Source organism: Ascaphus truei, chromosome 4 (genome assembly GCF_040206685.1).
Source record: "Ascaphus truei isolate aAscTru1 chromosome 4, aAscTru1.hap1, whole genome shotgun sequence".
Classification (NCBI taxonomy): domain Eukaryota; kingdom Metazoa; phylum Chordata; class Amphibia; order Anura; family Ascaphidae; genus Ascaphus; species Ascaphus truei.
In genome coordinates, this window is record NC_134486.1 from 242,384,354 (window position 1) to 242,408,600 (window position 24,247).

A 24,247-nucleotide genomic window follows, 5' to 3' on the forward strand; every position below is an offset into this window, starting at 1 on the left:
AAAGCCTTATACGGAGAGAACATTTATTCTAAACATTAAAAATATGTAGTACGTGACAGTATATATGTGTTCCGTTATTAACAAAAGACAAAGATACCCAATGCTACTTCCTATGTGACAACATACATAGTTAAATACTTCAGTGTTAGTATTCTTATGAATAAGGGTCATTTAGTTAAACCCTTTGGCCAAAGCATTATAAGCCTGCAGCCACTTCACGGCATAACCAGTTTGCAGGTCCTAATACTACCTGTGAAAATTCTCATTTACCTCTGCAGTAGAGGGACAATGGCCAAAATGGACCTGTCCTGCACAGGTACATGGAAAAACCTGCTGCTTAAAAAGTGGGGTGGGGTGAGCTTAAACCCTGGGAGGGTATTAACAACCAAAAGATCATGAAAGAGGAACGACCAACCACAGATTGCACTGTTGTAATTTCGTTTTTCGTGTACGATTTGGTTTTTAGGAGATTTTTCTTTGTATGTATTATTTTCTGTTGTCAACAGGGAAAGCCAAAGATGTTACAGAGTTCTGAGTGCAGTTTTGTGTTTGAGTGGGGGACACCTATAGTGTGTCCGGACGAAGTGACCAGTTTAGGCTGTGCGGTGACTGACCAACAGCTCCACTACACGTTTAACTTATCCAGCCTCTCAGGAGGGACCTACCAGGTAAGCGCAGCTCTCACCACTCGTCCATTTTGCATTTCAAGGAAACAGGGGGACATACCCATGTTTAAACAAGAGGATAAACCTCGGCCCAGTGAATAAAAAAGACAATTCAGAAAAGCATGAACCTTTATATATATTTTATATATATTTATTATATTTTCTCTTCTGACAAAAAGGTGGGGGGGAGAATGGATTTCCCATTTCAATTTATGCTGTTTTTGGGAACACAGACAGTTACTCCGTAACATTGATCACACTTAGGTTTCTTGTGTTCGTCTAGAGAAGATCAATATTACTATTGAAACTGCCTTTGTTGGATAATAGATATTTAAGCTTTTGACTGCCAAAGGGTTTAGCGGCACAAAGTGTTGCGTATGGTTCGACTCCAGGGTCGCATTCTATGCTACAATAGATCCCGAATGTGAATATAAATTCAGGGCCCACTTGGCGTTCAACCAACACAGTAAGGGCTTCAAGACTAAACCATTCACCGACTGGCACAAGACAGGCAAGGAGTTTCAGGCCGCCTGAACTCTGCTTCAAGCAAGTGTTTCTCATGCTGCAACGCTTTCATTTTGACAGACATCTGGGGCTAGTACCTATCAGATCGGTGTGTGCTCCGCAGCCTCGGCGAATGTACCACACAGTAAATGTGAAGGGGCCGTGTGTCAGCTGTCGGGCAAAGATGTGTTTTCTTTTGGGAACGCAAAGGCAATGAGAATGGATTATCGCCACCAGGAAGAGACCGTGGTACTGCAGTATGCAGGCGGGGACACCTGCCCAACAGGTAAAACATTTCCTGCGGATTCCTGATTTAATGTTGGGTCTTCTGAGGTAAAAAATATAATAGTCCAAATCGACTTTAGATCTGTGTTCTTCACCAGGTGTGCCGTGACACTTTGATAAAGGGTGCTGCGGCCCCAGGGGAAGGGAGGGGGAGGTGCAGACTTTGGGGGTAAATGATTAAGACATTTTGTGTTGAAGGCTGTGTGAGGAAAGGGAAGGAGGTTGAGAGCTTTGTTTGGGCATGGGAGGTGAGCGATGTGTATAAAGAGTGTGGGTTTAGGGGGAGGGGAGAATGTGCTGTGCAGGGGGATGGGGAGAATGGGCTGTGTAGGGTTTTGTGGGAGGGCGGAATGGGCTGTGGGAGGGGAGAATGGGCTGTGTGGGGTTAGTGGAAGGGGAGAATGGCCTGTGTGGGGGGGGTTAGTGGATGGGGAAAATGGGCTGTGGGTGGGGAGAATGGGCTGTGGGTGGGGAGAATGGGCTGTAGGTGGGTCCGTGTGTAAGAACGTGGGTGAGTGTGGTAGGTGTTTTGGTCTAGAAAAAAATAAGCCCTTCCAAGCAAATTATTTCCCAGTGTTGATTTGTTTTAAAATCAGGTAATGTCACCTTACTGGTCTGTAAAAGGTATTTCTCTGGGGCACATTGAAAAGACGTCAATTCCTGCTTGCACAGATTACCAATAGAAGACAAACATAAGTCGAGGCCAGTCTGTATAGTAGTCGGACTGACATGGTTAATGGTCCTTTTCCATGGTGTTCTGTGCATATACTTCTAGCTCTACATTATCTGCCTTTTGTCAGTTTTGCTTTAATATCTTCATTTACATTTATTGAGTAATATGTTAAGCAACAAAATTCTGTCTGCACAGAAAAATGACATGATTTGTGTTCAATAAAGATTGTGTGTAAGGAAACACACTCCTTCTCCATCCAAGTGCTTCCTTCATTAATGGCCCTGACCAAGAGCCAAGCAGCAAAAAGGGCAGGGCACTTTGTCAGTAAAATCTCCGCACAGTGACATCACACAGGAGGAAGTCAAAACCGCTCCCAAGTTTAAATCAGTTGGTAAAAATGGTGACATTAAAGCACAGATGCAGCCACCAGTATCCGGTGACTTGCCTGGGAAAATACTGGGGCTCTCTCACAGTAAATGCTGCAACATTTCTGTGAGATTCTACAGCCAGACTAATGGCCCATCGGATTAACGCAGCAGGGGATCCCTGCAGTCCCATTCAGTTTGAATGAGACCTTCAGGGACCCCCTCTGTGTTAATCCGATGGGCCATTAGTCTGGCTGCAGAAATCTTACAGAAATGTTGCAGTTTACTGGGACATTGCCCCAGATTTTCCAAGGCAAGTCATCGGTGGCTGCATCTGTAACAATCCCCCTCAAAATTTGAGGGGTCTCTCGGCTGATCTGGGTCCCCCGAACTCCGGGGGCCCTTAGTTGTAGTTAAAATAGACTTTGAAAGGTTTCTGTGAAAATGCGAACACGGCTGTGGGGGTCATCACCAATAGAAAGTCACAACGTCTTCTCCTGATCACGTTGCAACTTTCTAATGGCCGCTCCTTGGGATCCCCCTTGATTAGGTGAGTAAAAAAAAAGAAAATATATATTGAACAGGTAGGTGTCTGCTGCTTTATTTAAAAAAAAAAAATGGAATTGGTCAACCAAAAATGGGACCATTTAAACATGTCATTGCCCGTGGGTTATTTTGGTCGTGGGAGAGTATGCCCATTTAAGTTCATGCATTTTGAGTTGTTGCTCCCATTCATGCTGATCTTTGACTCTAATTGCAGTGACAGAGAAGGGCGAGCTCTGTGTCTTCCCATTCAAATACAAAGGAAAGGCTTTGAACACATGTACTTCAGAGGAAAGGCTGCAGGCATGGTGTGCAACGACCAGCGACTACCAAAGAGATGGCAAATGGGGCTATTGTTCCAACTGTAAGCATCATGAGCATTGATTATTTTTGTTTGTTGGAATATAAAGATACTGTTTACTTTTTTTATTTTATGTATTTATTTAAGCTCCACGCAGCCTCAGAATGAACTGCAAAAGCACTATGAATAAATTGTCATTTCATTGTATAGCATCAATTGGACAAATATGATATAAACAAAGCAGAAACTTGGCCAACCACTAAAGCAGTTAATGTATCAAAAAAGAATGGATTGCCCACTGCATCAAACTCTGCTGTTAAATCCAAAATGAATAAAAGAAAATTATAACCATTCTAGCTGGATTATAATATTGAGCCAGCGACAAAAGAAGAACCATTTTTGTTGAGTGGTCCTAATGAATAATCTAATCTGTTAATTTGATGAAGTTATCCATTAATTTGTTGAAAGACTAACTTTTAAAAATAATTAATAAATGTTTTATTGAAAGTAATGTCACGGGTCTAGAATTACTGAGAAATCATTAAGTCAAGTATACAGTATGTCTTTAGTTTTAGACTTACAATAGCTAATTTAAGTAACTTTGGAAATACAGCACATTGTAAGGAATTATAAATTTAGGCATCAAAAAATACTTGTGAAACTCATCAAGTAAGGTGTGAAATGGTAGGGGGGTTAGATCTCTTAATTACCTTCAGTAATTCAACATGCAGCTTTGTGAACAGTTTATAAAAAGATGGCAAAGTAAATGGTTGAATTACAGAAACGTTTTATTTGAATAAATACTTTTGTCGTGCCGCTGTCTTGTGTTGTACTATCCCTGTGCTGTGTGCAACCATGTGGTTACACCAGCATCTCCGCAAGTTCTGAGTCTTTCTATATTCTCTGAGTAAAACAGGCATGTCAGACACCCCCGAGAACATAGTAAATGTATATTACGTTCATTTATACACCTGTTAAATGTGTATGTAATGTTAACATTTTACTGACAGCAACTGGAAAAAGAGAATCCACCATCCTATTTAAATGTGACGAAAGTGCCGGAATCGGGAAACCTGTGCTATTGAGTGAAACTTTGGACTGTTCTGCTACGTTTGAATGGAAAACACACGTAGTTTGTCTTCCAAGGAAGATGGAATGCAAGTTCATGCAGAAGCATAAGACGTATGACCTCAGGATGCTCTCCTCCTTGACGAGCTCCTGGAGCTTTGATGACAAAGACAGCACGTAAGTAACATCTGTATTACTCACAACATCAGGGGTCTGCAACCTTTAAAGGAATAACTTTTTATTATTATTATTATTAAATTTTCTTTGACCAAAATAGTCGCAACACATGCATTAATATGGTTACGCACGCACGCACACACGCACGTACACATAAGCATTAACATACGACAAATTTACTTCAATGAGGATTAGGGAAAGGAAAAAAAATCTGGCGGAATAAAAATGCATCTTGCAATAAGTCCATTTACAGTAGGGCCCCACTTCTCGGCCTTCCGCTTCTCTGCGATACGCCAATACGGCGGTACTGTTTCCTGACTGCAGTCATATTTCCGCGCATGCGCAAAAGGGAGCACTGACTGCGCATATGGAGATTGCTCCATTCTGGGACGGAGTAGGAGGGATGGGAAATGGCTGGTGAACATAGCATTTGTGCGCTCTGCACAAAAAATACATATGTTGAGCTTTTCGGCGGTGGCCTGGAACCGAACCCGCCGTGTGAGTAGGGCCCGTCTGTATTTTGTTTGGTCATTGTTATTCAGTGCAATACATTTTGTCATTTGGAATTTCCACTTCTCCTCCCCGTCTCTCTCTTCCCTCTCCCCGTCTCTTTCTCACCCCCTCCCTGTCTCTTTCTCACCCCCTCCCTGTCTCTTTCTCACCCCCTCCCTGTCTCTTTCTCACCCCCTCCCCGTCTCTTTCTCACCCCCTCCCCGTCTCTTTCTCACCCCCTCCCCGTCTCTTTCTCACCCCCTCCCCGTCTCTTTCTCACCCCCTCCCCGTCTCTTTCTCACCCCCTCCCCGTCTCTTTCTCACCCCCTCCCCGTCTCTTTCTCACCCCCTCCCCGTCTCTTTCTCACCCCCTCCCCGTCTCTTTCTCACCCCCTCCCCTTCTGACTCTATCCCCCCTCCTCTTCTGACTCTATCCCCCCTCCTCTCTCTCCCCCTTTCTCTGTCTTCCCTTTCTCTCGCTTCTTTTTTTCTCTCCCCTCTTCCCTTTTTCTCTCTCTTTCCCCTCCTCGCTTTCCCTGTCGGCGGCCCGGTTTGGCATGGGAGACAGGCGACTCTCCCAGCATAAATGCTATATGCAAGCCTGTTACTGTATACTACAGTAGCTTTTGAGTAATGAATATGTTCAAATCAGAGTAAAATATGTTTCTTTTCCTCATCTGTAGCTACTACATAAACCTTTGCCAAAGGGTGAACAAGGGACCTTCAGGTTGCTCAGAGAGTGCAAGCATTTGCCGAAAAAGCCACGGTGGAAGTATTCAGGATTTGGGCCAAGTTCACACACAGACTGTTACTGTAAAAGGTAAAAGTGTGTGTGTGTGTGTGTGTGTGTGTGTGTGTGTGTGTGTGTGTGTGTGTGTGTGTGTGTGTGTGTGTGTGTGTCATCTGGAACAGAAACACAGACTCCTCATGGTGCAATATCGCTTTAATCAAAGTAAAAAAGCATAAGAAAGAGCAGATGAAAACCTACTCACAATATAGTGATGTAAATATGGTTCGTCAGTAATCCCCTCCCCTCCTCATCTCCCCTCTCCTCCCCCCTCCTCCTCTCTCATCCCCTCTCCTCCTCCTTCTTTCACCCCATTTCTATTGACGTCAATAGACGAATCCTGCACATGGATTTTTTTAATATTGTTTATATTCTCAACGCTTGGTTAGGGACATGAATTATTATCCCCCATAGACTGTAAAGTGACCGTAGAACTGCAGTGTTATAGCGACCAGAAGACCGTATAACAGGGATGAGAGAACCATGAATGCACTAAAATCTCAGTGGGACATTGGCAGTATTACAGAGGAGTGGGTTATGATCTCTCCGCTATGCCTGGTAAGCATTATTAATTCATTAAATGTAACAGCTGGACTTTGGACCTGTCAGGCTACAGGTGATGAAATAAAGTCGTCACCTGTGTATAAAGGCTCATAGGGAAGAAGGAAAACTTCCCTGAACACTGCACCAGGCCTCTCAGGACCTGACAATCTTGATCAGCCAGCATCAGCAATCCTTATATACTATGTACCTTATTAATTAATCAGGTGAGCCTAGACAGCAGTGCCATGGCTTGGATATAGGGTAATCGTATCTTATTCTCTCATGCCTTGCTGAAGAGCATTGCACATACGCCCTTGCAATAAGAGCCATGTCATAACATTTGGAGCGGTAACATGTTTGAGAGATGTCCTATGCAGGCAGTATATTCGTATGGGATCACTATCTGTTTATTTGACTGACCAAAGAGATAACAGGGTATCCATGGTGTAATTTAGGTAGGGATACCGTGGCGACTGTAATACATTTATTCACATTTATGCCTACTTTTTCTTTGAATTTGAAGCAGTGCCTCCTGTGTGGCTGAAGATGACCGCGAGGGCGAAGCAGAACGGAGTTGGAAGAAGACGAGAGAAGCAGGGTGCCAGAGCAGGAGCGCGCTGTTGCAGGGCAAAGACTTCTGAGCCAGACCGCTGGGGCGTGCTCTTCCCCTGCCACCCTGCTTAGTTCTGGCAGTCCTCTTCTAACACTGCACTGCTTCGCTCTGGCGGGTTTGTTCTGCCGCCGTCCTCCCCACTGCCTCCCCCCACCTCCCCCTAGGCTGCACTGACCCTCCGCCCCCCTTAAAAAATCTCGTGCCCACGCCCACAGTCTTCTTCCGCTGCCCCCTGACAGCACCGGCCCTACGCCCCCCTTAAAAAAAAAATCTTGCGCCCTCCCCCCTCATTGGGCACCCCTGCTGTAGCCTACCCATTCCACAGGCAGTGCTGGTGTTGTTCCCCTTTTTCCTATTTTATTTCCGTTTGGGTGTGCCTTTCCCCTGCTTGGTAGTAATCTTTTCCCCCCATATAATTTTTATCACTGGTGCTCTTGGGAGTTTTTATTGGTATTTTGTTTTTAGCCTTCTCTGTCCGGTGGTCTATTGAGAACGGCAAGGTTCTTTTTCATGTGTGTGTGTGTGTGTGTGTGTGTGTGTGTGTGTGTGTGTGTGTGTGTGTGTGTGTGTGTGTGTGTGTGTGTGTGTGTGTGTGTGTGTGTGTGTGTGTGTGTGTGTGTGTGTGTGTGTGTGTGTGTGTGTACGTACGTACATATATGTATGTAGATGTATATATTGTACATGGCTATTAAAAAATATATTATTATTGCATCACGTAGCCAGCTATAATAGAAGGTAACAAAGTAATTCTAATTTAAGTCCATAGTTTGCCCTTAAGCCCCTTTTGAAGTGAAACTTCTTTGCTGGCACCCATCTAAATTCTCATAGGACTAAAACTCCTTCATGGAGACGAAAATACCTCACGATCAGGCGTGTGCACGAGCGCGCCCCTGCTGGCTCCAAATTGACAAAGCACTCAGTCGTTCATGCAGACGAAAATGCGACCAGGCAAGTAATTCTATCAAAATACAATTTCAGTGACAAAACACAAAGAAGTTTCACTTAGAACGTGCGTGCTCGGCACACACCCAGTCTTTTTTTCCTCTGGCACTATCTGCAATTATTCTATTGCAATATGCTGCAGAATGCGCTATTCATTGGCCACACGTTGCCTTATTGCTTAAGAACACTTCTTTAACCACATTTACCCTTGGCCATCACCAGATGATGTTGTGTACGTGAAGTATTCAAATGGAGATTCCTGTGGAAATGGAAAAAAGCTGTCTACCATCATACAGCTGACCTGTTCCAAAACAGTCGGCAAGCCAACACTTAAAAGGTAAGCAAAGGTCCTGAAGGTGTCCCACATAGTAATATTCTCAGCAAGCACTGCTCTGTAATTGCTGTATACTCATTGTCCGTTTCCAGGGGGTGTACAGGATTTAAACGTTCGATCCAAGCATTGCTCAGAGATGGCTTTTTGCACATCTAGGCCAATTTTGCAGCACAATGGAACAACGTTTTGTTCTTTTGTGGATTAGTAGTGGAATTATCACGGTGGTATATTTCCTGGAAACTCACACATAGTCTTATGATTTCAATAGAAGACAGGATCCTGTGGCTCTTAAAAAAAACTTTTGCCATTATAAAGACTTTAAAATGTTTATTTGACCCGTTCCAGAAGTTTTTTTTTTTTTTTGAGTGCCACAGGATCCTGTATTTTATAGAAGCCTACGGAGTGATTTCTGCTGGGATTCCTACTGTCCTACCAAAGCACCTACTGTACTACAGCGTTGAACCACCTTTTTGAAGAACAAACACACAACAGAGCACACCGCTCACACAATTGATTTTTGTAAATATGTACTGTAATAGATGAATATAAACACACATAAATGAAAGCCTGAAAGGGACAGTCTGCCATTCACAGAAAGTACAAATGTACTTCCTGTGAATGGCAGACTGTCCCTTTCAGTCTTTCATTTATGTGTTTAGATACCTTTTTGTAGAAGACTGAAGTGCGCCCGCCATCTTCTGATCCTTTGAAGCCGTAGTATTTATTTGATGTGTAAAAAGAAACACATACAGTAGGTTCTGTGCACACAATGAAGTAACTTGGATCCTGTATGGTAGTGTTTGCATGCTGAAACAGAGGCATTGGCAACACCCAGGTTTTAATCTCATACTGTAGGAGCTTTAGTGTTTATAAGTATCGCTGATATTGTTGTGCAAGACAGAAAATGTTGAAGCATTAAAGCTCCCAATAAGTTATTTTCTGTGGTGGGGGTGGGGGGTGAGAGAAGAAAATCCTTAAACATTTAAAAAAAAATAAAGTATTTATTTTAAATAATATTCCTTTAAATGTGGGGGCTACAAAACATGTGCTCCTGTGCAAGTGAGAGTTGTTTTTAAAACTATTTAAGCAGGAATGGGTCACTTGAAACAACTGTTTAATGATATTTAAACATTTCTGTGCGCCCTTACAACTATCGAAAATCATATATGCTGATCTATAATAAATATCTTAATCTACAAAAATAACTTTATTCAATAAGCGGTATATTTATCAAAGTCTCACTGCTGCAAAACTGGGACAAAAAGAACCCAGCACTTGTTTTATGGAAGAAAAGGAATCCCAGTGAAAGTAATGGGGGTTTTCTTATTTAATCTGGTGCAGTATTTTGGCGCTGGTTTTGGTCCAGTTTTGCCGCCTGGAGATAAAGAGTCTTAAATCTACCCAATTTCTTGAAGACTCATCTGAGCCAGGTTCACACAGGCTACCCAGTAATCAAAGTACCTGTGAAACCATTGGGAAGAAGCTATTTTGAGCATATTTTAGAAGAATGTATATAGGCATACCCTGCATTAGCGTACGCAATGGGACCGAAGCATGTATGTAAAGCGAAAATGTACTTAAAATGAAGCACTCCCTTTTTCCCACTTATTGATGCATGTACTGTATTGCAATCTTAATAACGTGCATAACTGATGTAAATAACACATTAGTAACAGGCTCTATAGTCTCCCCGCTTGCGCACAGCTTTGGTACAGGTAGGGAGCCGGTATTGCTGTTCAGGATGTGCTGACAGGTGCATGCGTGAGCTGGCGTTATGTCCTTACTCGTGAGTGTACTTAAAGTGAGTGTCCTTAAACCAGGGTATGCCTGTATACTATTTATGCTTGAAAAGCAGAAATGGAAAGAGACTAAAATAAATCAATTTTTCTTTCAATAGAAAGTGGAACCATAAATTTGTCAATGGAAAAAAATAAGTGTTACTCTGAGGTTGTAAATTGAAGAGTGGTGGTCTCCACACCTAGTACTATCGCACGTGAACCATTGGAGCCATCATCATATTGGAGAATAAGATCGGCATCTGTTTCTGTTTTTACACAGATGTGCAAACTGGGCTTATCACGGAAAACCTAGATATTTGATAGCAATAGTATATCATTTTAAAAGGCCTTTGACAAGTTATACCAACTTCAAGTTCATTGTAGGTTGTGGTGCCGTCTAGTGGAACAATATTAGGGTTCTTCATAAGTGAAATTATAGTGTACAGAGGTTTTCTTCTTCAAGTGTCTTGTGCACTTGATGAAGAAACCGATGAGGTTTTGAAAGCTATGTATACATAATTGAATTTGTGTTGGTTCAATTAAAGGTATTACAACCTACATTACATCTACTCTTCTCCTGGACCAGTACAACTTTGAACCACACCAACTGTAACCAAACCAAATGTAACCTTTAGATTGAAAAGGTAGACAACTGCTTTTAGATTACGTTTTGGCGACACTTCTCTGCCTCCACACCTCTAGGTGTATCATTCTATATTTTATAAGCCAACCATTGGCTAATATGCTGCAGAGATGGTGATTGGTTACGGTAGTGATGCGTTGTAATGATGAGCATTGTGTCCTCTTGTGTGCTAGTTTTGATGAGGAACTTTGTGAATATAAAATTACATGGGAGTCCCGAGCAGCCTGCGCTGTGACCCAGAAAGAGGTCCAGCTGGTGGACGGAGCAATACATCTTGAAAACGGCGCAAACATCAGTCTTGCTGACATTTACTTCAAGTGAGTGACCTTTTATGTGTTTGATTAAGTGAATCATGTGAGGTCAACTTGAGCCTCTGCCACTTGCTTACATTGCGCAATAATTACTTAATGTCCTTGTTTCTTACATTAGCTGTCTGTATATGAGGTCGGTGGTCCATTCAGCCTTATTGCCTTTGTTTGTGAAGCCAATATGTTGATAGCACAATTTCTCCCAGAACCGTCTGCCCTTTAAATATTCCTTCTAGGGAATGAGTATTGCTCTTCGTCTGGATTATCATTAAACTAATGATGGCGTTACATATATAATTACTTTGCAAACAAAAGATGGAGCATGGTCAACAACTACCTGGGTTTTTGAAGACCGGAAACCGTTCTTACGATCAAGAGACCTTAAATACACATTGTAAAAACTTTCCAAATCTTTTGTTTGCCATGGACATGTTAAACATTAAAATAATGAATCAAATATCCATATACTTTTATTTTTGAATAGGTGGCAATCCACTACATTTAACCTGTTAAACATGTCACTGTCCTTGGTTCGCTTTCATCTTGTGCAAGAACAGCCCTTAAAATACATTTATTAGTGTGGCATGGGAGCTTTAAACCCCAGACGGAGGGGCTACCGACACTCCTTTCGGGGTTCTATATTTCCGCAAGCAGGGGGTCCCTGTAGTTGAAATTAATTGGATTCACTCCCGGAGACCCCCTGCTTCAATACAGTATAGAAAAATAAAAATAATTAAACATTGGATCGCTGTAAGAGCTGCTTAGGGAGCCAGAGATCGCTTCTCTCTGGGCCCTCTGCGCAGCTCTTAGACGCGTGGCTGGCTCGATAGTAGTAACGCTGCGGTGGTCCCATTCAGAAGCAAGGACCCCCGCTGAGTTAATCCTCCCGGGCAGTTTACGACTTTCTTGGCCGCGATCGAGCCCCAGCCCGGCCATGCTCCAGAGTCGCAACCTCTCGAACCCTCGGAGGCAGTAAGTCTTGCTTCATCTGTATATATCACACACCCCTCAGGATCATGAATTCCTGACAGACTGCTGGACTAAATCTTTCTTTCTGTTCCATGTTTCAGAAATTATTAATGTTTCCCCTATTATAAGTACAGCTATATGCTTTGTGTTCCACTTTTCATTGATGTTATTTTTGGCATTTTACATTGAGTCATGGAATAAAACTATGTAACAGGTTGTCCTCCATCACTTTGCTTCTATCCCCATTAATGTGATGACTTTTCTTTTTAATTCTCTTCTTGATGAGACTGCAATACTTTTTAAATCCCGGTTATCCTTGTTTTAAAATCAATCAAAACATAAATGGTTATTTTATACATCTCTTTCATCCTTGAACTCAATCCTGGTTCACACAAATTTTAACGGGCCTCATCTGTCAACGTGGTTGCCGTTACCTATGCTTAAAACATTTTGTACTGTACTAGAACTGGTAATTGTAACATCTTTGCGAACGGCGAGACTCACATTCAGGTCTCGTTTTTTAGATCATACAATGCCTCTGGTGATCTAAGATTGAATGGTGATGAGTATAAGTATGAAATTCGGCTTTCTGGAAACTCTGCAAACCAGAAGTGCAGTGGAGCCAGCGTATGTCAAGTTAAAACAAATGGAAACTTTATAAGAACAGTTGGTTCTTTTAGTAATGTGAAATATTACATTGAAGGTAAGATGTTTGGGGGTTTTCCCTCTTGGTTTTTAACCAAACCAGTCGTGAGCATTATCATTTGGCATTTGATCAGTGATGGAATTGACTGGCCAGCGACAATCTTTATATTCCGGAAGGACCAGGGTATAGGGACAAATGTGCGTTGAAATAAGGGGGCTGCCAAGGGTTATAATGAAGCTTTCTCTAGACCAGGAGTGTGCAAACTTCATGCGCTGCGCCCCCCTGCCCGGGTGCTGCAGCGTTTGCGCCCCCCTTCTCCAATGGCTCGGCGTCAAATGATGTCGCGGGTCATGTGACCCCCGTCGCGGCATTTGACGCGCGTTGCCATGGCGACACTTCGCCGAAGACCCGGCTGGCAGCACGTAAGTGAGATACAGAGACCTCACGCCTCCCCCGGCATTTAATTTAAATGCTGTGGGGAAGACCCCGGAGCCTCTGTAACTGGGTGCACCCCCCAGTTTACGCAGCGCTGCTCTAGACATACAGACTTGGTGTTTTACCTTTCATCCAGGATCCCACTGCATCCTCACCAGCGAGAAACTCTCTGTGCGGTGTCCCATTCAGAAGAACGGATTCCCCTCTCCCCTACAGGCAGCCACAGTTTTACTGTCCTGTGAGCCGATGTGCTTTGCTTTTTACGCCACGGCTCCGGGGACAGGAAGTCTGGGTATATCTTGAATTGTACAACACCCCCTTTTCCAGATGAATCCTTCTAGGTTATTAACAACGTTTTTCAATTAAATACACTACATGTTTAAAAGGGGATATGCCTTCTGGTACCAGTGCACAATAGTATAACATACAAAGCTACTGAAATTGAAAAGAGTAATGATACGGCGTGTGGTGTCTGGTAACACGTCATAGTACATGATATGCCTGTTTGTTCTATTATGATGTACGCAGATATATTACCTTTTTAATACATTACTTTTATTGAATTTACTTCACCATATGCGTTGTGCGCTGTTTTTTCTTGTCTAACTATGTGGAAACAGGTTTGCAAAAATGTTGCTTAATTTGCGAAACTTTTTTTTTTCAGATGATGATTTGGATGTTGTGTTTATTTCCGACTCAAAGTGTGGTAAAGATGCAACAAAAAATGCCACCTCCACAATATTCTTCCAATGTGACCAAATGGTCAAGGAAGGAATCCCAGAATTCCTTCATGAGACAACAGATTGTCAGTACTTGTTCTCCTGGTTCACTTCTGCAGTCTGTCCTTTGGTGTAAGTTAACATTCCTTGGTATCTTATTTTCTGGCCGGGTGTTATAGATATTGTATAACTCTTAATCGCACCATTCTGCACAATAACAATGCAACAAAATATATGAAATTAAATGTGACGTACATTACGTTTATGATTTATTGAATTTCCTAAGCATTTTAAAGGCCCCAAACCACTACTGCTACCTCCATTGGCTGCGTGCAGCGTGTTAGGGTGGCTTTTTTTAAATATGTACTTGCAAACATTGAAATACACGTTCAGCTGTTTGAAAATATGACAACGGCCACACAAAAAAACAGTTTTCGGAGATTTATAAAGCTTTGCGATTATATCATTTTCTTAAAGGTTTATGTTTTGTGAATAGAGATGATAGACTGGTGCTCTAAAGACAACTACATGTTCATAGTGCAAATGACTTCTTTATATGGGCCTCACGGTTTCCAATGTTTGTATTCATCTTCAATTTGACTCTTGCAACCTTATTTCTGAAGAGCGTGGAGTTCTATATTGTGTACCTATTAGGCCACCAACCATAGGTCGTAATTGGGAAAATAAATGCAGCTTGTAACCAAGGTAAAACTAAATTTTGGATCTTTCCAGAAAAGCCCTTGTTCAGATTATGGACCTTGGATGATACACAGTGCATCAGTGATTTTCAACCTCTGTTCCATGAAAATCTGGAGGTTCTGTGGGAGATTAACAGGGGGTTGCATGATACAGATGTGATAGTGGCAGATTTTACACTACAAGACGCCATTATTTTTTTAAACATTTAGTAATGGAAATATTACATTTTCATTGGGTTCCACAATTTTTTTAAATGTTGGGAAAAAAACGCAGGGCGTCATTATATGTCAAGACAGGCAGTGGTGTGTGTTGGGTCTGTATTGAACATTGTATTGGTCTAATTGGCTTCCCTAAACAAATGTATTTAATAGCTTAGATTTTGGATTCCTTCAAATAAATGTCTTGGGGCCTTTGAATAATATTAATATAATATATTTTTTATTACATAGCACTAAGGGTGTACACAGTGCTGTGCATAGAATTTTGCAGGGATACGGAGTCCCTGTCCCATAGAGCATACAATCTAACTTTGGTGCCTTAGGCACAGAGGCTGATTTTGCTTAAGGTCACAAGGAGAGATGACACTTGCATTCAAACCAGGTTCGCCTACTTCATAATCGGTGACATTATTACAGTGATACCTGTACTCCTTCAGCCCCAATGGGGCTGTGTTTGACAATCAACTGTTTTCTATAGTCCCCTCTGCCCTTGTCAAAGAGCCAAAAAAGATAAAGTATTTTTTTTTTATCCCGGCCAAATCATATTTTGGTCCTGAACCAGCCATTTTTTGTATTTTTATTTTGTGTCATGTCTTAAAGGTTTTGAATTTTCCCTTTAAATCTGCGTATCCAATCGTATTTATGATTGGCTCTAATTGGCTCACTTTCTACATGTGGCAGGCCAAAGGGGAATGGAAACGATGAAGCCGGGCCTGAAAATAGTGATCAGAACTACCAGGGCCTGTCCGGAAGGAGCCAAGCTTTGGGCGCGATCCTCAGTGTACTGCTGGTGGGTCTGACTGTGTGTTTGGTAGCGCTACTGCTTTACAAAAAAGAAAGAAGGTAAGACACACTATAGCCAAATTTATTAAGGAACCATTCAGATAATTCTTGAGTGATCTCAATGGCGCATGTTGTTTTGCTCATAAATACAGGTATTTAGCAAATGTATGTAGATGAAATGATGCATATCTGAAGGCTTTATTAGTGTATTTACTCAGTATAATTCTCTCATCAGATATTAAAATGATGCCGGGTGTATGTGTTTATAAACCTTTGTTGTAATGTATATAGCATGGCCTTGTATATTTCCTATGGATTTGACTCCACCTCGTTGTTGGCACAGACTTGTGCTGCATATTTCCTAGTTCAGTGCAGAAGCAGCACCACTTTACGGTAATACTTGGATAACACTGGCATTATTAATTCCCATGACGTAAGCACGACTACAAATGTAAAATATATATACTGCACATCCGGAAAGGCACACACACACTCACTCTCTGACACTCACTCTCTCAGACACACACACTCACTCTCTCAGACACACACACTCACTCTCTCAGACACACACACTCACTCTCTCAGACACACTCTCTCTCAGACACACTCTCTCTCAGACACACTCTCTCAGACACACTCTCTCAGACACACACACTCAGACACACACTCTGACACACTCTCTCTGACACACACTCTCTCTGACACACACTCGCTCTCTCAGACACACACTCGCGCTCTCTGACACACACTCTCTGACACACTCTCACTCTCTCAGACACTCTCACTCTCTCAGACACATTCTCTCTCAATCTCTCAGACACACTCTCTCTCTCAGACACACTCTCTCTCTCTCAGACACACACTCTCTCTCTCAGACACACACTCTCTCTCTCAGACTCACACTCTCTCTCTCAGACACACACTCTCTCTCTCACACACACTCTCTCTCTCTCAGACACACACTCTCTCTCTCAGACACACACTCTCTCTCTCAGACACACTCTCTCTCTCTCTGACACACACACTCTCTCTCTCAGACACACGCTCTCTCTCTCAGACACACACTCTCAGACACACACACACACTCACTCTCTCACACACACACTCTCTCTCAGACACACTCTCTCAGACACACACTCTCTCAGACACACACTCTCTCAGACACTCTCTCTCACACACACACTCTCTCTCTCACACACACTCACTCTCTCACACACACTCGCTCTCTCAGACACACACTCGCGCTCTCAGACACACACTCTCTCAGACACACTCTCTCACACACACACTCTCTCTCTCACACACACTCACTCTCTCTCACACACTCGCTCTCTCAGACACACACACTCTCTCAGACACACACTCTCTCTCAGACACACACTCCCTCTCTGGCACACACTCCCTCTCTGACACACTCTCTCTCTCAGACACACACTCAATCTCTCAGACACACACTCTCTCACTATCTGACACACTCTCTCAGACACACTCTCTCACTCTCTCAGACACACTCTCTCTCACTCTCTGACACTCTCAGACACACACTCTCTCTGACACACACTCTCACTCTGACACACACTCTCGGGCACACACTCTCGGGCACACACTCTCGGGCACACTCTCTCAGGCACACTCGCACACTCTCTCTCAGGCACTATCTCTCTCCCACACTCTCAGACACTCTCCCACACTCTCCCACACTCTCTCTCACTCTCCCACACTCTCTCTCACTCTCTCCCACACTTTGACACACACTCTGATACACACTCTCCCAGACTCTCACTGATATATATACATACACACACTGATACACACACACGCAGTGGAGAGCAGAGGCAGCGACGGATGTGAGTGACTGGGGGGGAGGGAGGGAGGGAGGGAGGATGGGGAGGAAAGGCAGGAGATCCGTGCAGGCGGCTCCCTGCACATAGTCACTGATACAGATACACACACACACAGATACAGATACACACACACATTGGAGAGCAGAGGCAGCGACGGATGTGAGTGACTGGGGGGGGGGAGGAGGAGGAAAGGCAGGAGATCCGGGCAGACGGCTCCTTGCCTCCCCCTGCACCCACCGCCAGGACAGGCAAATGAACAACTCTTTCCCCCCCTCACCTTCTCCAATCACCCCCCCCCACCTTCTCATATCACCCCCCTACCTTCTCCTATCACCCGGGGCAGAAGGGGACGGGACACCGCGCAGCCACTAGCAGACAGAGGAGCCAGGAGCGGGAAGGCAGACACACACACACTCACCGTGTGCTCTGCACACAGCGGAAGCCCCGCCCCCGGCTTCCTCTGACCTGCAGCCAATCCCCTGCGGCCCAGCCGGCATTAAGGAGGGATGGCGGGGAGGGATAATCAGAGGGATGGCGGGGGGGGATAATCGGAGGGATGGTGGGGAGGGATAATCGGAGGGATGGTGGGGAGGGATAATCGGAGGGATGGTGGGGAGGGATAATCGAAGGGATGGTGGGGAAGGATAATCGGAGGGATGGTGGGGTGGGATAATCGGAGTGATGGTGGGGAGGATAATCGCGGCGCCCCACTAGGCAAGCCACAGCGCACCAGGGCGCCGCGGCGCACAGATTGTGAACCACTTGTTTAGACAACATTTTTCTTCAGGTGTTGAAATTTGCACATAAAGGGGCATACTGTCAATTCAGTTTCAACCTTAATATATCATTTATATTGAGTGATCATATTGCACTTTGATTTTGTCTCAAACTGTAATGAACAAAAGCACGATACCATATTTATTTTTTTAAACTTGTATTTTATTGTTCGTTTTACACAAGTTATTTTGGGGTGGGAGGGAGAGTGTACAAAAGAAAAGATGGGGGGGTTGATGGTGGGAGGATACATTTCCATCTTTGCTTTGTTTTCAGTACATCCAATTCTACTTTGTTACACTTGTATTTACTTTTTGGCGCGATTCACATTACAGTTTTATGGTATATCATTGGAGAAAAGATATTTAGAGATTTATTAAGCACTTGTTTCCCAGTAAATCATCCACGGCCCCCATATTTTCAGAAAAGTTCCGTATCTATCCTGAATTAAACTGGTAAGTTTTTCCATTACCATAATATAATTTAGTTTATTTTTTACTTCCGTAATTGTCGGCGGGTCGGTCTGTTTCCAATTTCTAGCTATTACTGCTTTAGCTGATGAGAAAATATGAACCATTAGTCTGTCTGTGTTCCATTCTAAGTCCTCTATTGGTTTCAAGATTAATACTGTCTCCATATTCAATACCATATTTATTTAATTACAAAACGTCATCCCGATTTAATATTGTACCTTTGTTTAAGGGAAACGATGATGTACAGGATAACTAACTGCTGTAGAAGAAGTTCAAATGTTGCCTACAAATATACCAAGGTAAGCATTGTTTGCCAGCCACTGTACCTAAATGTCCAGTTAGAAATTAAAATACAGACCCAAACAGACCTGCTTTTTGTAAATTGTGCATCAAATGTCATTGCTTGAAATATAGCTGGCAATCCAAGCAGATTAAAAAAAATAAGTGTGTATGTATGTACTGTATGTATGTGTGTGTATATATATATATATATATATATATATATATATATATATATATATATATATATATATATATATATATATATATATATATATATATATATATATATATATATATATATATATATATATATATATATATATATATATATATATATATATATATATATATATACACACACACACACACACACACACACCATTTGATTACCTTTATTGAAAACTAATTACCTAAGCTGCCAATCGATTTGGTTCTGGGGTGATTGATCAGCAAAATCCTGTTTCCCAGGGTTCACTAAATGGCTGCCTTTCAGTTTCAAAGCAATCCTTCAGTCAGTGTAACTCAGCAGCTACCATGTATTCTTACATTACTAAGGTAACAATATCTATTGTTAGTTTGCAGCTCAAAGTGCTGGGAATGTTAGCAACAAATTATCACAAACAGGAAAGTGTTAGAGATCTTGCACTGCTGGGGAGGTGGGTTAAAGCCTGCTATAGAAATCAAAAGATGCTCAGTATATTAAAAATGGCTTTAAGAGTTATATTTTAAAATAAAAAAAGGTAGTAAGTATTTAATACTACAGAACTGATTTATTTAAACACACATGTAGAATATTGCTTGGATTGCTCCTTTAAACTGGTAGGAATCATTGAAGTAGTTTGACACACTGTGTGGTCAAACCTACTTCAATGTTCCTTATATGCTCGGCTATACGTTTTTTTTTTTTTTTTTGCCAGCCACGGTACCAAAATATCCAGTTAGAAATGAAAATACAGAGTTTGCTTCTTGTAAATTGTGCCTCATATTTCATTGCTTGAAATATAGCTGTATGGGTTTCTAACGGATACTAATGGGAATGGAGCATCAGAGAGAAAGTGATAAGGTAAAAAGCTTCCATCAACAGGAAAGTAGTGGAAACACATAAGGGAAAGATTAAGGACCATGTCTACAAAGCAGTCCGGTCATAAGGCACCTAATAACCCATTCAAGTCAAATGGCTATAAGGTGTCTTCCAGCAGAAGACTGCTTAGTAAATATGCTCCTAAATGTTTGGAAGTAATGTAACCCTCTAATGAACAGGTGAAGCACCTTAAAATGATGCACTATTTGAGGAAGGAAGAGCTAGAACATTTTTAATGAAGAAAGGAAAAAAGATGCCAAACACAGTCCCCATTGAAATGTATTGAGGTAATGTGTATTTTTTTTTTTTTTTATCCTGAAGATCAATACTGAAGAAGCTGATGAGACCGAATGCCTCATGGAAGAAGTGTCCACCAACCGCACGAAACAGCATCACGAGAATGGCCACATTAGGTCTGTCAAGCCTGGCGCTTTCACCTCGCTGCACGTGGATGATCTGGACAGTGAGGATGAAGTCTTAACCATTCCAGAAGTTAGGATTCAGTCTGCAAGGAGCAAAGAAAGGAATGCGAATCAGCCAAACAACCGGTTCACTTCCGGCAGTGACGAGAACTTGGTAGGAGTACTGAATGGAGGACAAGCGCCGAAAGGGAAGAGCAGGCCTGGCCAGCGTAAAAAAGAGGACAACCTGAACATAGCTTCATTTCATGACGACAGCGACGAGGACATGCTTAATGTCTAGCGCAAACTCTCTAATTTCCGACCCCCTTTTCCCCTCTATTGTGCCTAAAAAAAATATTGTTGCAACGGACAAAGCTACCGCAACCAAATAAGAACACAATCTGATGTTTTTATTCTTTATCTTTTTTCTTTTTTTGCCTCATAGGAACTAAATTATGGAAGACAGGGAAAAAACTGCCTTCAGTGGCAGTTCACAGTGATAACCTAATATTTTGCTGGGGTTTCAGCATTCAGAATTATTTAACCCATTTCGGCACTGGAGAGCCCAGCAATGTATTGTAAGCAATATGTTGCCGGACCATCCAGTAATGAATGGGATGCATAAGAATTGAAATGTGGTGTTGTTGGGATCTTTTTTTTCCCCAGCTATGGGAGCTGGCATCTTCTTGTATTATAGATTGCACCTTGTAATCAGTGAGAATCAGATGACCGGAACTAGAATCAGGTTTATTGGATCCTTTGGCACTGGTGGCAGGAAGGGATTTGACTACTAGGATTTTCATAATTCTCCCTCTATTTATTCACTTGAACTACAACTCAGGTTGGCTGGAAAAAAAAAACAGCAGCAAGTTCTTCCTGCCGGCAGGGTATTATCATAACACTTCACTCATTCAAGGAGACGGCTCCGAGAAGCCAGAGAGAAGTGCACTCCTTTTTTATTTACATAACCGGTACCTTATCATGAAGCTCGTCTGTAATTTGAACTTGCATTTAATAATAACACTCCTTTTTGTTGGTTTAACAATGGAGAGTTGATTGAAGAAAAATATCAAGAGTATTTCAGATATATATATATATATATATATATATATATATATATATATACGCTTGCTGCTGTCCTGTGCACGATGTCCAACTGTTAAAACAAAGGTATTGAAAGGTAGTGAGACAGATGGATAACTTAAGCCAGTATAATAATTGGATCTATATGCAGCTTAAACTCAAAGACACAGTGGTATTTGCACAGTCGACAAATAACTTTGTCCAGGATCGCTACCTAAAAGTCCAGTGAATGCCGTATTTTGTCATATATCTACTGTGTATCCAAGATCTATGGAAGCCTTAATTTGCACTATGTGGATGACTTTTCTGAAGCAATCTGCAAGGGTGGAAAGCGACAGTGGGACACAAAAACCTTACAGTACCATCATGCATCAGTGACGCAAAGTGCCGAGACTATTCAACGTCAAAATTGGGCTAAGTCATCCTATTATCTGCTCCTTTTCGCTATTTTATTTGTATTTTTTTTTTTTATTCTTTTCTGGTCATTTGCAGGGACCCCTTATAGATTACTGCACACCCTACAGCGCTAAACAAAAAAAAAGTTAAGTTTGAAGTTACATTATTAAACAAGCTCTTGGTTTTTAAGCAGCATTGTATGATTAAGTTACATGGAGGAAATAAGTGGGCTGAATCATTTGAATTCATGTACTAGTTATTGCTTATTTCCACTCTTCGAAGAGGGAATTTTAATGTGTATTGGAAGGATACATAAGTGCACTGCTAAAGTATTACAGTAGTCATTGAAGTTTTACAAATTGAGAGCGTCAAGAAAATGATGCACTAATTGCATTTAATTGATGGTACTGTGCTTAAAGGCAGGAAATCACAAGGGTACTACTTTAATATATTTATGCCATTGGAAAATAAATTGTGATAATAAAGTGTGCCTTCTGAGTCTAGTACAAAAGGCAGTATTGTAATCTTGAGAGAAGACATACAGTGCTCCTTTCACCCTGTGACTGTGCATTGATCTGTAAGTAATCCTTCATGTATCCAGCAGATACACAGTTGGTCTGATCCGCTATACAGTTTTGTATATTCTGATTTCTTGGGATTGATTGGTTCAATGAGCATATTTGTTATATTTGATCCACTTGTAATATAAAAGTATTGAACAAAGAATTAAAGGCTAACTTATAAAACGGGCATTCCTGTTTACTTTCCTCCCTGATGTGTGAAGATTCCTGTACATTTGAGTGCCTGAAGGTCAGTTATTGGAGTGCTTCATAATTTGGGGGTTTCTGGGTCATGTCACATGATTCCAAACCACGCAATCTCTGTGATCACATTTGGTAACCGTCATAAGCCACTAGTTTGCTGCTCCATGTGAGACTATGGCAGATACAAAGGTTCATTGGAACTCTGCTGACTAGTCTTGCATGCTCAGCAAAGGATTTCTCAGTCAGGATGTCAAGTTCAAAAACAGAAAAGAGGAGGTATGGAGTTCTCCCCCAAGATCCTCATTATCTGCACACAAGGCTAGGTGAATAACTGGGCTCAAATGCCCCAAGTACAAAAAGGTTAGATCAACCTAATTACAGGTAAGTAACTGCGCCCATCGCTGTGGGCGGACAATTACCACTAAAACGCCAAATGGCAAAATAACAAATCTTTATTTATAATTCATAACACTTAACACACTACACTAACTCTAAACGGATAAAAACAATTAAAATGTGAAAATAACCGGTGTGCTTGCAATGCTGGCAGTGGATGATTGACCAAAAAAGCTCTATGTGGGAGGTACAGCACTCCAGAGGTTAATCCATAGATAAGTGCTATAAGTCAATAACCTCTCACATAAATAGCTTCAGTGTGCATGTAAAGTTGGTATAGTGATTACATATATTCACAGCACATATATTTGCATAAGTGTGCACATATAAAGTGTCCCTCTATAGCAAATGTTCATACACAGTGTCTGGGACATAAGAATGATCAATCAAGTTAGTGGCTACACACTGCCAAATCGTTGCTTGGGCGCTGCATAATAGTGTGGCTACGTATTAAATAAACAAATAAAGCGTCTTGTAGCCCTTTTCACTCGCGTCAGCATAGGTTATACATAAATACCGGCGCTTAGATCAATAGTTGTCAGGCATGAATAATGGCCCGCAGCAGCCGCACAGCAAGGACTGATCTCACCAGTTAGGTTCCTCCTCCACGACGTCAACGTGGTGACGTCATGCCGACGTACGTTTCGCGCGTGAGTGGACCTGCGCTTTCTCAAGGTGGGAGGTACTCGTGTAGAGAAGCGCTATCATTTTATATGTTCCTGTTAAGTGGTGGGAGGTAACAAGACCTCCTCTAATCGGGCTGGAGCCCATGTCCCTGTAATCTCAGACTGTCCCCTGTCGGGGGTAATGATAGGGAAAGGGATAAAGATTTTTATAATGTGTTGTCTATTTCTCTGTGTGTCCTCTTATTCTGCTTCACAAGTTTTAATGCTTCTGCTGCCAATGTGCTCACGTTAATTAAGTATCTTAGATGTACCCATGTATTTATTATTACTGGACACTTGGTAAGTAGTAGGAGTTTTCCTGGCATATCAGTTAGAACAATAAAAGGTAGATAATAAACAGCATTTGTGCAGTTCCTTGTCCATTATTCATGCCTGACAACTATTGATCTAAGCGCCGGTATTTATGTATAACCTATGCTGACGCGAGTGAAAAGGGCTACAAGACGCTTTATTTGTTTATTTAATACGTAGCCACACTATTATGCAGCGCCCAAGCAACGATTTGGCAGTGTGTAGCCACTAACTTGATTGATCATTCTTATGTCCCAGACACTGTATGAACATTTGCTATAGAGGG

The 24,247-nt window shown here is 42.1% G+C and overlaps 1 protein-coding gene across 1 annotated transcript in view; it reads left to right on the forward strand.

Moving 5' to 3' along the window:
- Window positions 1-22,573, forward strand: part of IGF2R (insulin like growth factor 2 receptor) — a 126,999-nt gene extending 104,426 nt beyond the window's left edge. Inside the window, exons 37-48 of the mRNA XM_075597099.1 lie at window positions 507-668; window positions 1,251-1,455; window positions 3,253-3,399; window positions 4,347-4,581; window positions 5,757-5,893; window positions 8,181-8,295; window positions 10,887-11,030; window positions 12,515-12,693; window positions 13,736-13,922; window positions 15,389-15,550; window positions 18,811-18,880; window positions 20,266-22,573. Of these exons, the coding sequence (XP_075453214.1) occupies window positions 507-668; window positions 1,251-1,455; window positions 3,253-3,399; window positions 4,347-4,581; window positions 5,757-5,893; window positions 8,181-8,295; window positions 10,887-11,030; window positions 12,515-12,693; window positions 13,736-13,922; window positions 15,389-15,550; window positions 18,811-18,880; window positions 20,266-20,646 (2,124 nt within the window). The 3' untranslated portion in view covers window positions 20,647-22,573. The remainder of the gene's footprint in view (window positions 1-506; window positions 669-1,250; window positions 1,456-3,252; window positions 3,400-4,346; window positions 4,582-5,756; window positions 5,894-8,180; window positions 8,296-10,886; window positions 11,031-12,514; window positions 12,694-13,735; window positions 13,923-15,388; window positions 15,551-18,810; window positions 18,881-20,265) is intronic.
- The last annotated feature ends 1,674 nt before the right edge of the window (window positions 22,574-24,247 follow it).